Source organism: Thalassophryne amazonica, chromosome 10 (genome assembly GCF_902500255.1).
Source record: "Thalassophryne amazonica chromosome 10, fThaAma1.1, whole genome shotgun sequence".
Lineage (NCBI taxonomy): Eukaryota > Metazoa > Chordata > Actinopteri > Batrachoidiformes > Batrachoididae > Thalassophryne > Thalassophryne amazonica.
The window spans coordinates 41,807,380-41,823,375 of record NC_047112.1 but is presented as its reverse complement, the minus strand read 5'-3'; the positions used below and the strand labels follow the sequence as shown (position 1 = coordinate 41,823,375).

General features: G+C 40.2%; 1 protein-coding gene across 1 annotated transcript in view; it reads left to right on the top strand.

Annotated features, from left to right (window-relative positions):
* Nucleotides 1–15,437, top strand: part of actl6a (actin-like 6A) — a 37,314-nt gene extending 21,877 nt beyond the window's left edge. Inside the window, exons 4-14 of the mRNA XM_034179905.1 lie at nucleotides 2,564–2,664; nucleotides 3,092–3,189; nucleotides 3,598–3,692; nucleotides 4,664–4,770; nucleotides 7,519–7,608; nucleotides 7,687–7,748; nucleotides 8,643–8,757; nucleotides 9,698–9,778; nucleotides 10,095–10,190; nucleotides 14,745–14,831; nucleotides 15,134–15,437. Of these exons, the coding sequence (XP_034035796.1) occupies nucleotides 2,564–2,664; nucleotides 3,092–3,189; nucleotides 3,598–3,692; nucleotides 4,664–4,770; nucleotides 7,519–7,608; nucleotides 7,687–7,748; nucleotides 8,643–8,757; nucleotides 9,698–9,778; nucleotides 10,095–10,190; nucleotides 14,745–14,831; nucleotides 15,134–15,214 (1,013 nt within the window). The 3' untranslated portion in view covers nucleotides 15,215–15,437. The remainder of the gene's footprint in view (nucleotides 1–2,563; nucleotides 2,665–3,091; nucleotides 3,190–3,597; nucleotides 3,693–4,663; nucleotides 4,771–7,518; nucleotides 7,609–7,686; nucleotides 7,749–8,642; nucleotides 8,758–9,697; nucleotides 9,779–10,094; nucleotides 10,191–14,744; nucleotides 14,832–15,133) is intronic.
* Nucleotides 15,438–15,996: the final 559 nt, after the last annotated feature.

Below are 15,996 nucleotides of genomic sequence, written 5' to 3'. Positions count from 1 at the left end.
ATGTGGGTGCGAGAGCCCCTGTTTACCTGGTGGCTGTGCTCGAGTATCTGGCTGCTGGGATCCTCGAGCTGGCAGGCGGTGCTGCTTGAGACAGAGGGAAGACTCGTATCATTCCCCGTCACCTGCAGCTGGCTGTCCACAATGGCGAGGAGTTCATGAGCGGCTTTGCCAGCTGGTTTGGGGATCTCAGCGGGCGGGGGCTCCGCGTGGTTTCCCTTCCTCGGCGGGCAGTGGGCGCGATCGGGGCTGCGGTCCAGCACGGAATGATAAGATGTAAGAAAAGTTTGCATCTGTGCCAAAACTAGGAATGTTTCATTTAGGTTTCATTTTCAGTGTTTTCATTTAGTATAGATTTTAAAGAGGGCTTAACATTCTCTGCATCAAATGTTGCCAGTAGTGATAGTGTGGAGATCTTTGCTAGTGTGGGCATACATGTCTCTGCACTACTTTGCTTGCACAGAACTAAAACACTAGATAAATACATAAGAATATATCAAGTCACAGCTCTTACTTCCTTGTGTTTTCTCGGTACAGCTACATTTGTGGAAAGGTGCAGGAAACCTGCAGTGGGAGCCAGTGCAGTTTTCATAGAGACCAAAGACATCACTGGTAGCTTTGTGAGTCCCTTAGGATTGCCTTGTTGACCCAGTGACTAGGCCTCTGCTGCTGCTTTTAGGTTAAATTAATTTTGATGTGAAATACATCCAGAAAAATGAGTTATCAATGGTAGTTTTACACATTTGGCTTTATTGTCTGCAGCAACAGACCTGTTTACAGCAGCTCTGTGGACTTTGGGTTGTTGTGTATTTTTTAGAAACTTTCAGGTCTAATGGGCCACTAGCTATGGTCCTCCATATAGGCAGAGGTAATCCTGAAGCTGCCGGCATGTAAAAGAAGCATATACTCTACTTTTTGGGTATCAGGATACCCTTGAACATTGTCCTCCTAAAAACCTCATACAATGTCAGGTTGCCTCGGAATTGTTATTTTTCTCCTTACTGAATCTTGTCTAAACCAAGACCAGACCAAAGCCAGGTGTGAGTCAAGTGTCTGGAGCTGTCCGTTGTGTTGAACTTAAATTGAAGCTTGTCTAACAGAGCACTTATCTTAAAATAACCACGTTCTATGAAAATTTCCATGCTTTTGTCAGAAGTTCAGTTTTTTTTTTTTTTTTTTTTGGAGCGCAGCACTGCTATTATTTCATTGTGTCAGTGTCCTCCCCTCATCTCTTCCCATCCCAGATTGTGCGTGTGCCTGTGTCATTATGTTACTTTTCTTCTTTTTTTTTTTCTTCACATCTGTTCAATGTTATACAGTGAAACCTGCTTCACAGGTTCTCTTTTTACAGCTACTGTCAGGTTGGAATAACTGTTAAATTCCAGACTGAGTTATCTTTACATTGAGCCTTGCAAAAGCATATTTTTTGGCATGTTCTGTTTCTGTCATGTCAGAATGCTACAGTGGATATAAAACAAGCATTCTGGTGCACTGACCTTGCTGACAGTGTTCATCATAATCAGGTCCATAGGAGTTTGGCTGAGTCTATTTAGGGATGAGTGTGACACCAATCTTAATTGCAGAAGAACGGCACTGTGGGACCACAGTCTCTAAGAGGGCCGACCTGGAACATTAGTGCCTGGTGCTCAAATTATGATCCAAAAAAAGCTCTTCATTGCTCTATTTTTCAATACTATTGGTCTCAAACATGTTCCAGATATAGCCAGCAGGGTTCAGTTTCACTTTACCAGGATGAAATTATATGTGAAATCACCTGCTAATGTGTTTGGAAGAACTGAAGACTTGCACCCTCAAGATCTTTTAGATAGATTTTGTGGAACTTCTTTGAGATCACTGTCGTGTAACTGAGACCCAGCACTGAAGAACCACCCATTTTCTATACAGACTTACTCCAATTAAGTGGGGGTGGGGGGGTGGGGGTGGAGCCTATCCCAGGATTCTTAGGGGAGGTGATGGTCTAGTGGCTAAGGTGTTGGGCTTGAGTCCAGAAGATCATGGGTTCAAATCCCCACCTGACTGGAAAATCACTAAGGACCCTTGGGCAAGGCCTTTAATCCCCTATTGCTCCCAGTGTGTAGTGAGCGCCTTGTATGGCAGCACCCTGACATCGGGGTGAATGTGAGGCATAATTGTAAAGCGCTTTGAGCATCTGATTCAGGTGGAAAAGCGCTATATAAATGCAGTCCATTTACCATTTAGGGCGTGAGGCAGGGTACACCCTGGACAGCATGCCAGTTTGTCACAGGACCACCACAGATGAAGTTTGTTTTTTGTTAACATCAACCTTTTTGTTGGTGTTTAGCTGTGCTCAGGGTACAGTACATTTTTAATTTGCATACAAAAGTAAGATTATGAGCCAACACGTGCTAAGAAAATTTATACAACACATTAGTTGCCAAAATTAGATGTACAATTACAACAGTGTCAGTGTTTAGAACAAATTATTCTTTGACTTCTCTCCTGCACTGCATAATAGCCCATAATGAGAAAGGTATATTCATTACAATTTTAAAAAGTCATTGTTTTGTCTTGTTCTCTGTTGTAGTTGAGGACTGGGACAGTTTCCAGGCCATTCTGGATCACACATACAAGATGCATTTCAAATCTGAGCCCAGCCTGCATCCAGTACTCATGTCAGAAGCGTCGGTGAGTCAGTGTCTGTAAAAGTTCAGTGTAGCTACTGGTCACTTATTTTGGGATTGTGTCAAGGCTGTTTTCACAACATTCAAATTTATCCTTTGAATGTGTCCTGTAAAATGAGTTCCTGAAAGTTACTAATTGTAGTTGTTGAATTTAAATGTATTTTTGTAATTAAGGTGTGACATTTTCAATTTTAATAGTACATTTTTCAACATCTTTTACCCTCTACCAGATAACAAGCATCATTTGTAGTCATAAAATGATCAGTAAGGTTGGCTGAGGGGCTTATTTGAGGATTTTAAAATCCACTGGCTCCTGTGCTCACTGTAGTTTGTTTCTTGTACTGGTCCTCTATCCCACATGAAGAATTTTGTTGTGCTTCTGCTGAGCAAGAGCGGTTATGAATAAGCTAACCTCTGTTTTATGTCTGCAGTGGAACACACGAGCAAAGCGAGAGAAGCTAACAGAACTGATGTTTGAGCATTACAACATTCCTGCCTTCTTTCTTTGCAAATCCGCTGTGCTGTCTGCGTATCCTTCACAAATTTAGTTCATAGTAAGTCCATTCGGCTGCTCCCTTGTTTTTACTCTGGGCCGTCACAGCAGATCCAAGGTAGATCTGCAAGTTGATTTGGCACAAGTTTTACGCTGAATGCCCTTCCTGACGCAACTCCACATTACATGGAGAAATGTGGCAGGGGTGAGGTTTGAACTGGGAACCTTCTACAGTTCCCCAGGACAACTTTTCTTCATCCACAGGAAGAAGAAGAATAAAGAAGAGCAGTACTCTTAAGCGAATGTTTTAAAATTTTTATTTATTTATTTTCTGGTCTGTTTACAGGCTCCCATTTTTCATTTGTTCAGTTTCACTTAAGATCTGTACTGTATGAAATGTACACTGAAACCATATGTTGATTCCTTTACTTTAAATACCAAAAGCTTTGCTAATGGGCGTTCCACAGGCTTAGTGTTGGACAGCGGAGCCACACATACAACAGCAATTCCAGTACATGATGGCTATGTCCTCCAGCAAGGTAACTCATTATCTTTCATCACATTATAAAAAAAAAAAATGACAATCATCTCTATTTGGATTCTCCATGTAGGTTCGGCACATAGATATTATGGGGTTTAAGCTTGCAAGACCTAAATTTCACCTTGCATTTTGTGCTTGTGTGCTTTGCCTTATAATGGCCATCTAGTGGCTGAAGTGAGTATCTTGGCCTTTGCCAGTCAAGCCTGGGAACTTAATCTTAATTTATTATGAGTTTCTTTTCTTTTATCTTAATTTATTATGAGTTTCTTTTATTCATTTGGAACAGGATTTGAAGAATGTTGACTGTATATCTGACAGAATCATTTTACAGATTTCATGTAAAAGATAAGTAACACACTAGAATGCTTTCTCACTGGATAAAGTGACCACAGGAAGAAAGAAAATTGATTTAAGTTGGGTTCCCATTGCATCACATTTTTTTTTAAATGGCATTAGAAATTTCTTGATTACTCATAATGTTCGACAACACTACTTGTACCACAGATCACACTGATTGGGTATCACACACACACCAAAAACAGACAATTTGGTGTCAATATCAACATTGGGAAACTGGCTTTAGAGAGTCAGAAGCTATATATTATACTCACTCCTGAATCATGTCCACACATTGAAGATAGTTTTATGGCAGCATTATTTGAGTCATTGTTGTAGTAACATTTGACACCAGAGCCAAAAATTGCATATGAAAATAACACCAAAAATGAAATAATTGTAGTTGGAATAACTTGAGAAAAATGTTGAAAGCTGAAGGTTAGTAACAACAATCTCATGAATAGTGACTAAGTCAACTTCACTATGTTGGTGCGTTTGTCATACACAGTAATTTTTTTCTGGTGTCATGTACAATGACAATAATAAATGAAATCTGAAATCTGTGTGTAATATTTTCAAATAAAACATAGAATATTGTCTTTATTCATGTGCTTTTGTTGTTCTCTGTGTTAGGTATTGTCAAATCGCCGCTAGCAGGTGACTTCATGAGCATGCAGTGCAGGGAGCTGTTCCAAGAATTAAATGTTGAAATAATTCCTCCTTATATGATTGCATCAAAGGTGAGATCTGCTCAGGTCTTCTTTTGGAAAGTATCACTGCAGTATGTTTAGGTAAAGTGGAGTGGCTTTTTCTTTTCTTCTTGTTTTTTGTCAGGGTATTGCATCAGCCCGCTTATGTCATGTCACAATGTAAATGCCTCTAAATGTTTTGTCATTTATTCATATTTGTGTGTTTTGGTTTTTGTTTTTTTTTTTTGTTTTGTTTTTTGGAAATTCTACCACTTGTTAGGGCACCACAGTGGCTTAGTGGTTACCACTGCTGCCTTACTGCTATGAGGTCCCAGGTTCGCTTCCGATGTGGTCCTTTCAATATGGATTTTGCGTTTGGCATTTTCTCCCTGTGTTTGCGTGGGTTCCCTCTGGGTTCTCCAGCTTCCTCCCACTTCCGAAGACATATACAGTAGTGTTCAGAATAATACAGTAGTAGTGCTATGTGACTAAAAAGACTAATCCAGGTTTTGAGTATATTTCTTATTGTTTCATGGGAAACAAGGTACCAGTAGATTCAGTAGATTCTCACAAATCCAACAAGACCAAGCATTCATGATATGCACACTCTTAAGGCTATGAAATTGGGCTATTAGTAAAAAAAAAAGTAGAAAAGGGGGTGTTCACAATAATAGTAATGTGGCATTCAGCCAGTGAGTTTGTCAATTTTGTGGAACAAACAGGTGTGAATCAGGTGTCCCCTATTTAAGGATGAAGCCAGCACCTGTTGAACATGCTTTTCTCTTTGAAAGCCTGAGGAAAATGGGACGTTCAAGACATTGTTTAGAAGAACAGCGTAGTTTGATTAAAAAGTTGACTGGAGAGGGGAAAACTTATACGCAGGTGCAAAAAATTATAGGCTGTTCATCTACAATGATCTCCAATGCTTTAAAATGGAGGGGGAAAAAAGACGCGTGGAAGAAAATGGAAAACAACCATCAAAATGGATAGAAGAATAACCAGAATGACAAAGGCTCACCCGTTGATCAGCTCCAGGATGATCAAAGACAGTCTGGAGTTACCTGTAAGTGCTGTGACAGTTAGAAGACGCCTGTGTGAAGCTAATTTATTTGCAAGAATCCCCCGCAAAGTCCCTCTGTTAAATAAAAGACATGTGCAGAAGAGGTTACAATTTGCCAAAGAACACATCAACTGGCCTAAAGAGAAATGGAGGAATATTTTGTGGACTGATGAGTAAAATTGTTCTTTTTGGGTCCAAGGGCCGCAGACAGTTTGTGAGACGACCCCCAAACTCTGAATTCAAACCACAGTTCACAGTGAAAACAGTGAAGCATGGTGGTGCAAGCATCATGATATGGGCATGTTTCTCCTACTGTGGTGTTGGGCATATATATCACATACCAGGTATCATGGATCAGTTTGGATATGTCAAAATACGTGAAGAGGTCATGTTGCCTTATGCTGAAGAGGACATGCCCTTGAAATGGGTGTTTCAACAAGACAGTGACCCCAAGCACACTAGTAAACAAGCAAAATCTTGGTTCCAAACCAACAAAATGAATGTTTTGGAGTGGCCTGCCCAATTCATGGACCTAAATCCAATTGAGAACTTGTGGGGTGACATCAAAAAAGCTGTTTCTGAAGCAAAACCAAGAAATGTGAATGAATTGTGGAATGTTGTTAAAGAATCTTGGAGTGGAATAATAGCTGAAAGGTGCCACAAGTTGGTTGACTCCATGCCTCGCAGATGTGAAGAAATCATGAAAAACTGTTGTTATACAACTAAATACTAGTTTAGTGATTCACAGGATTGCTAAAAAAGCAGTTTGAACATAATAGTTTTGAGTTTGTAGCATCAACAGTAGATGCTACTGTTATTGTGACCACCCCCTTTTCTACTTATTTTTTTACTAATAGCCCAATTTCATAGCCTTAAGAGTGTGCATATCATGAATGCTTGGTCTTATTGGATTTGTGAGAATCTACTGAATCTACTGGTACCTTGTTTCCCATGTAACAATAAGAAATATACTCAAAACCTGGATTAATCTTTTTAGTCACATAGCACTACTACTATTCTGAACACTACTGTAGGTTAGGTGAATCGGAAACTTTAAATTGCCTGTAGGTGGGAATGACTTTGTCTGTTTATATGCGTTGTCCCTGCGATAGATTGCTGTCCTGTCCAGAGTGTACCCTGCCTCTTGACTGTTGGGATAGGCTCCAGTCCCACCTTGATCCTTAATTGAAATAAGCGAGTATAGAAAATGAATTTTTGGAAATTCCACCACTTATTTGCTACTTTGGGACAAACACACTCTGGGAATTGTAACTGCCAGTATGTTGACAGGGACTTTTAGGACAAGAATAAAATATTCATATCATGACTTATGCTTTATTAGTTACAGTAAACCTAAACCAGTACACAGTGTGCAGTGTGGAGTGTAATATACCAAAGAAGGTTTAATTTAGATTGGCACAGTAGCTGGTTGCTTGTTCTTACTCTGCACGTGCTTCCTTCCATCTGAGCTGTGCATTTCAACATATAATGTGATAAGGAGTCTTTTTAAAAATTGACATATCATGGCATGAACTGTATTGACTCTGGTGTATTTTGTAGCTGCGCTCCGCAGAACTCGAGAACCCATCTTTAACTATATGAATGAAGCACCCACTTTAACATACAGGTTTGAAAACCTGTATGTTAAAAAACAATCTGAAATTTGAGAAAGTAAGTAAAATTTTACTTGGAAAATAGCACACTGTATGGCACAACAGGACGTGTGTTTGTAATTGCAGGATGCGGTACGTGAAGGAGCCCCAGCCAACTGGAAGAAAAAAGAGAAACTTCCTCAAGTCACCCGCTCGTGGCATAACTATATGTGTAATGTAAGCAGTGCAGTAGTGAATGAATGTTTGCATATTGTTTTGTTTGTCGGATGTGGCAACGTGTGGACCTGTTTGCAGACTGTAATCCAAGACTTCCAGGCGTCTGTACTGCAGGTGTCCGACTCGCCGTATGATGAACAGTAAGTTGTTTGCCTCTTCTACCACATTGGTATTCTACCTTTTAGGGTACTTTCACAACTTTGTTTGTTACTTACCTTCAGACCTTTCAGTTTGGTGCCAACTAAAATAACAGGTGTGAATGCAAAGGATTAAAATTTAGTCTGATCAAAAGACATGTGAATGCAAAGGATTAAAATTTAGTCTGATCAAAAGACATTGTCAGTCTGAGATGAACTGAACCATGATCCGGTTTGTTAGCATCTTGAAAACACATTCTGGGTGATTTGGACTTTTGAACCACTTACAGGAAGCTGAAGCAGGTCAAAGAAGAAAAAAACAAATAAAAGATGCTTGTGCATGAGCCTCTCTGAGCACATGCAGCATACTGACAGCTTGTAGTCTTAAACCCACAAAAGATGTGAGACATGGATTCTCACCGTGTGGGGGAAAAAAACTAAGAATGTGGTAATTTTATTTTTGTTACAGAAACACACACAAACCTTCCATCCATTTAATTTCTTTTAAACCCACTTATTTCAGTCAAAGGTCACAGTGGGAGGCAAGGTACACCCTGGACAGGACACCAATCTATTGCAGGATAGACATACGCACCTACAGTCAATTTAAAGTCACCAATACACCTAACCTATGTGACTTTGGAAGTGGGAGGAAGCCTGAGTACCTGAAGGGAACCTGCCCAAGCACAGGTTGTAAGTGAACCTGGGACCTTCTGTCTGAGGCAACTGTGCTAAACACTACATCACAATGCCGCCTATTGAAATGTCAGCTTTACTGAATGGCTTTCAGTATACATTGAGTGGAAAAAGCAAAAGATCAGTGTTTAATGAAAGAGTAAAATGTGTTTTACGGGGGAAAGGGGAGCTAACTTTTGGCTAATCCTTCTTTTTGTTTAGGGTTGCTGCCCAGATGCCCACAGTACACTATGAGCTGCCCAATGGCTACAACTGTGACTTTGGGGCAGAGAGGCTAAAAATCCCAGAAGGACTGTTTGACCCCTCAAATGCCAAGGTGTTTGCAAGCTCCACATGCCCCATTGGTGCACGTCATGTACAGTAACATTATATTTGGACAATAAGATATGTTGAAAAGTCTATCTATCATCGCATATGAAAGCAGAAAACAAATGATAAATATGCATTTAATTTGAAGGGTCATTCGTTCAAAATTGGGTGAATGTTGCAGTAACTGTAATTTTTAAGGATCTGAATAATAATAGTAATCTGCTTTGTTGGTAGTCAGTTTTGGACATTGCTTGCACTGGGCAGATTTTATTAAGTAAGCCATAGTCTGTTTAGTTTAACTGAAATGCAAGAGTTATGTAATACTAGAAATACACTTTGAACCTTTTTACATAAAATAATAAACTGATAGTAAAATGCTTGTGTTGTGCAGCACAACAAACATATACACTGACAGTGTTGTTGGTCCCTGTGCCAAACTGAAGGAAGGAGAAACACTGGTGATAACACTCTCACAAATTTATTTTGCAAACTAATTTCAGACTAGTACACAAGAAAGCTGGCAAATTTAACCAAATGATTTTTAGTGGTTTCCACCATTGGCATTCTACATTAACTGTGTGCCCCCCACAACAACAACAACAAAAAGGACAGAGGGACAGGTAAAAAATAAGCTCACAACCCATTCCCCATACCATTCTTGCCCACTACATGGTGGGGACTTTAAAAAAGAAGAGGGGAAAAACGGACATGTTCAAATATATATGTACCTAACTGAAGTTGTCTTCATTAAACAGTAACAGTCACATTAGCTACATAGCGCCATGCTTTTAAACTGAGCATACTGCATTTCCATCTTATTCTCAACAAAGCAGTGTTCCACATAAGCAGTCTGTTCATTTATGCACAACAAATTTCATGGATGTCTTTTGATCAAGTTTTCCAAACATCGCCTAATGCTTTTTCTTCTTTTTCTTAATTACCTTTAGGGGCTGTCTGGAAACACTATGTTAGGAGTCGGCCACGTGGTGACCACCAGCGTGGGAATGTGCGACATCGACATTCGACCTGTAATATAAAGAGGGTTTTAAATAGAGGGGTGCATTAGAATCCCTACCATGTCTGGTTTAGAGATGCTTTAGTTGGAAATGTTGGCCATCTGGTGTCACCTCATAACCAGAATGGGTTTTAAGTATTATATCTGAAGGGATAGAAGTGTTTTGCAAAATTTCAACTCTTGGCCATACGGTAACTTGTATTTAACAGCAAGAGGGTGGATTTTTTTTCCCTTGTAATATGTTGAGAGGCAGTGTATTGATATTGTGTTAAATCTTAAGCATTATTTTATTCTTAACATACTCTTGATTCCTTCAATCTTTCGCTCAGGGTCTTTATGGCAGTGTTGTGGTGACTGGAGGAAACACGCTCATTCAGGGATTCACTGACCGACTGAACAGAGAACTCTCCCAGAAGACGCCTCCGGTAAATGTTGGTCACCCTGATTGTACCATGTTTGAGAAGAACTTGGGTTTGCTTGACTCATAGATTTTGAACAACTGAAATACATACTTTAGAGTTACTGAGTGGCAAAGGTTCAAAAGATGCAATGTAATGTTTTTTTATTATCTATATATACACTCAACAAAAATATAAATGCAACACTTTTGGTTTTGCTCCCATTTTGTATGAGATGAACTCAAAGATCTAAAACTTTTTCCACATACACAATATCACCATTTCCCTCAAATATTGTTCATAAACCAGTCTAAATCTGTTATAGTGAGCAATTCTGCTTTGCTGAGATAATCCATCCCACCTCACAGGTGTGCCATATCAAGATGCTGATTAGACACCATGATTAGTGCACAGGTGTACCTTAGACTGTCCACAATAAAAGGCCACTCTGAAAGGTGCAGTTTTGTTTTATTGGGGGGGATACCAGTCAGTATCTGGTGTGACCACCATTTGCCTCATGCAGTGCAACACATCTCCTTCGCATAGAGTTGATCAGGTTGTCAATTGTGCCCTGTGGAATGTTGGTCCACTCCTCTTCAATGGCTGTGCGAAGTTGCTGGATATTGGCAGGAACTGGTACATGCTGTCGTATACGCCGGTCCAGAGCATCCCAAACATGCTCAATGGGTGACATGTCCGGTGAGTATGCCGGCCATGCAAGAACTGGGACATTTTCAGCTTCCAAGAATTGTGTACAGATCCTTGCAACATGGGGCCGTGCATTATCCTGCTGCAACATGAGGTGATGTTCTTGGATGTATGGCACAACAATGGGCCTCAGGATCTCGTCACGGTATCCCTGTGCATTCAAAATGCCATCAATAAAATGCACCTGTGTTCTTCGTCCATAACAGACGCCTGCCCATACCATAACCCCACCGCCACCATGGGCCACTCGATCCACAACATTGACATCAGAAAACTGCTCACCCACACGATGCCACACATGCTGTCTGCCATTTGCCCTGAACAGTGTGAACCGGGATTCATCCGTGAAAAGAACACCTCTCCAACGTGCCAAACACCAGCGAATGTGAGCATTTGCCCACTCAAGTCAGTTACGACGATGAACTGGAGTCAGGTCGAGACGACGAGCATGCAGATTAGCTTCCCTGAGACGGTTTCTGACAGTTTGTGCAGAAATTCTTTGGTTATGCAAACCGATTGTTTCAGCAGCTGTCCGAGTGGCTGGTCTCAGACGATCTTGGAGGTGAACATGCTGAATGTGGAGGTCCTGGGCTGGTGTGGTTACACGTGGTCTGCGGTTGTGAGGCTGGTTGGATGTACTGCCAAATTCTCTGAAACGCCTTTGGAGACGGCTTATGGTAGAGAAATGAACATTCAACACACGAGCAACAGCTCTGGTTGACATTCCTGCTGTCAGCATGCCAATTGCATGCTCCCTCAAATCTTGCGACATCTGTGGCATTGTACTGTGTGATAAAACTGCACCTTTCAGAGTGGCCTTTTATTGTGGGCAGTCTAAGGCACACCTGTGCACTAATCATGGTGTCTAATCAGCATCTTGATATGGCACACCTGGGAGGTGGGATGGATTATCTCAGCAAAGGAGAAGTGCTCACTATCACAGCTTCAGACTGGTTTGTGAACAGTATTTGAGGGAAATTGTGATATTGTGTATGTGGAAAAAGTTTCAGATCTTTGAGTTCATCTCATACAAAATGGGAGCAAAACCAAAAGTGTTGCGTTTATATGGCAATCTATGTATGTGGCATGGTTTGTGTTTGCTATGCACAGCCACAGTAATTAAGCAATCAACACCAAATTTGGTATGGTGACTGGGGGTACCAAGGGGGACATTACTACTGGGGTCCCTGGGTTGAAAGCGCACATGTGCGAACACACATACAGTAGTGTTCAGAATAATAGTAGTGCTATGTGACTAAAAATATTAATCCAGGTTTTGAGTATATTCCTTATTGGTACATGGGAAACAAGATACCAGTAGATTCAGTAGATTCTCACAAATCCAACAAGACCAAGCATTCATGATATGCACACTTCTAAGGCTATGAAATTGGGCTATTAGTAAAAAAAAAAAGTAGAAAAGGGGGTTTTCACAATAATAGTAGTGTGGCATTCAGTCAGTGAGCTCGTCAGTTTTAACAAACAGGTGTGAATCAGGTGTCCCCTATTTAAGGATGAAGCCACCACCTGTTGAACATGCTTTTCTCTTTGAAAGCCTGAGGAAAATGGGACATTCAAGACACTGCTCAGAAGAACAGCATAGTTTGATTAAAAAGTTGATTGGTGAGGGGAAAACTTATACACAGGTGCAAAAAAATTATAGGGTGTTCATCTACAATGATCTCCAGTGCTTTAAAATGGACAAAAAAAAAAAAAAGACGCGTGGAAGAAAACGGAAAACAACCATCAAAATGGATAGAAGAATATCCAGAATGGCAAAGGCTCACCCATTGATCAGCTCCAGGATGATCAAAGATAGTCTGGAGTTACCTGTAAGTGCTGTGACAGTTAGAAGATGCCTGTATGAAGCTAATTTATTTGCAAGAATCCCCCGTAAAGTCCCTCTGTTAAATAAAAGACGTGCAGAAGAGGTTACAATTTGCCAAAGAACACGTCAACTGGTCTAAAGAGAAATGGAGGAATATTTTGTGGACTGATGAGAGTAAAATTGTTCTTTTTGGGTCCAAGGGCCGCAGACAGTTTGTGAGACGACCCCCCAAACTCTGAATTCAAGCCACAGTCCACTGTGAAGACAGTGAAGCATGGTGGTGCAAGCATCATGATATGGGCATGTTTGTCCTACTATGGGGTTGGGCCTATATATCGCATACTAGGTATCGTGGATCAGTTTGGATATGTCAAAATACTTCAAGGTCATGTTGCCTTATGCTGAAGAGGACATGCCCTTGAAATGGGTGTTTCAACAAGACAATGACCCCAAGCACACTAGTAAACGGGCAAAATCTTGTGAACACCCCCTTTTCTTTTTTTTTTTACTAATAGCCCAATTTCATAGCCTTAAGAGTGTGCATATCATGAATGCTTGGTCTTGTTGGATTTGTGAGAATCTACTGGTACCTTGTTTCCCATGTAACAATAAGAAACACTCAAAACCTGGATTAATCTTTTTAGTCACACAGCACGACTATTATTCTGAACACTACTAAACACACATGGTCAGCCTTATATATTAGATGACCGCTTACTGGAGCCCTTATTTTCACATTTCACATGGTACGCAGGTCAGGCAGCAAGCATCTCACTACACTTTACTTACTATGTAGTAGCGGCTGGTGAGGGTGGACTTTAATTAGAATCTGAACAGGCCAGTGTGTACTGCATGCGAGTTACGGTGTGCGTTGACTTAAAATGTACCTGCTGTGTACAGCATGCAGACTGTCTATGCCTCCCAAGAAGCAAGGGGCGTTAAGTCGTAAAACCCCAAGTGCTAAATGGATGAAATGTAACAGAGCTGGGGAACCATCTGCAGACACACTAAGAACATCATTGCAGTGATACGACATGCTGCCACCTTTTTATCACCATTCACTTGAGTCTCATGAATGTCACAAATTGCTCTATGGACGTGAATAACATACACACAATGCAATCCAAATTACTACACCTTAACTAAAGTTAAACTAAAGCTAAAATAATTCTCTATTACCCATGTGTAGAACAGGTAAGTTAGCTAGTTATTGTGTCATTAAGAAATATGAGTAATGCACTCTGAAAAGGTTCTCCCACAAGCACTGTTTAAATATAGTGTTGTACAGTAGACATTTTGTTCAGTCTACACACCAAGGTCAGTAGCTTGTAACCCTACCTTCAAACACTTCTGAATAATTGGGATTCAACAATAAGCTTTTGTTGTTCAAAATCATGCACCTACAACATAAAGCTGTTGAAAAAGGGAAGCTTCAGTGGTGCATGTCAGTGAGCAATTTAAATCAGAAAGATGCTGGAGCTCCGATTTTAGACAAGCTAGCAGCCAACTTCTTGTTCAGTGAAGATTTAATGGCTTAATGGCCATTGAAATGTTACCCTTCCCCTTTTACAAAGAGACAGCAGTATTCACTACTCGCTGCATAGCTGCGTAACACTTTCAAGATCACATGGCAGAGACATCCCAGAAATGCATCTAAAAACAAAACAAAACAAAAAAAATCACATTTATTTGGTAAAAATGCCTCTGACCAAGAATGTGATCAGACTAGAATTCACATACAGTTGGCTTTTTCAACAAAGCTGTTACACCTTTTAAAAAGCTCAGACTGCTGTTATATCGGTTTGATGCAGTGCAGGGGAAGGGGATTTGAGGAGGTGTGGCCGAGGAGGGAAGTTTCTTTTGCACCTGAAATATTGTGTTAGTCCAACCTTGAGTGGCAGAAAACTCACTCATGGCATGATTAAAATCTGATTGGCCTTATTGAGAATTTAGTTTTGAACTCATCTCAAATACTCATTGCATTTCCTCTTAATGTGCTTGAATGCAAAAATGAACGTAGTTTCAGCTGAGTTTGTGATTTGCAGAGCATGAGGCTGAAGCTGATAGCCAACAACACAACAGTAGAGCGCCGGTTCAGTGCCTGGATAGGAGGCTCCATCCTGGCATCGCTTGTAAGAACGCTGTTTATTACAGTATACAAATATTTCATTGCATTTATATATGTGGCATTAAATATTGTTAAGAGCATTCCATTGCTTGATAATGCAAATGACTTTGAAAATACTGGTAAAATAAAATGCGTTGATAGCATTTGCTGCAGTTTTAGCAGAAAATTTGTCTCATCTCTAGGGTTTCTTACATACTTATGTATATATAGTTTTCTGTAAGGAGGTCAGTGTTCCATGTCAAAAGGTTATGACTGTATAGTTCTAACAGGTTCTTATCCTAAACATGTTTTATTCTGTCTTGTCAGGGAACCTTCCAGCAAATGTGGATCTCCAAACAGGAGTACGAGGAGGGAGGAAAACAGTGTGTGGACAGAAAATGTCCTTGATTTGACACTTTGCCACTGGTCACTTTTAGCCTCAAGTCCAATGTGATCCATCATTCTGGCCTGACCTCAGGAACATCTGTGGAAAATTTCAGTTTTGCTACAAGAAAGTCACCTCTGTCCATATGCTGTCTTGGATTTATTGTAGAAATCAGTCTACAGTGTAAAGTATGTTGCTTTGAAAATACATTCGACTTCCTTTGTCATAAAAGTTTGTTGTTCTGTATTTACATCGGTTTGTGGAAACCTTCAAAACTTTTTTCTAACTGGAAGAGATATAAAGTACCAATTAATCATGTTGCAAAGTTCTTAGGTACAGTAGTGTTCAGAATAATAGCAGTGCTATGTGACTAAAAAGATTAATCCAGGTTTTGAGTATATTTCTTATTGTTACATGGGAAACAAGGTACCAGTAGATTCTCACAAATCCAACAAGACCAAGTATTCATGATATGCACACTCTTAAGGCTATGAAATTGGGCTATTAGTAAAAAAAAAAAAAGTAGAAAAGGGGGTGTTCACAATAATAGTGTGGCATTCAGCCAGTGAGTTCGGTGATCAATGGGTGAGCCTTTGCCATTCTGGTTATTCTTCTATCCATTTTGATGGTTGTTTTCTGTTTTCTTCCATGCGTCTTTTTGTGTGTGTCCATTTTAAAGCACTGGAGATCATTGTAGATTAATGTCTTGAACGTCCCATTTTCTTCAGGCTTTCAAAGAGAAAAGCATGTTCAACAGGTGCTGGCTTCATCCTTATATAGGGGACACCTGATTCACACCTGTTCT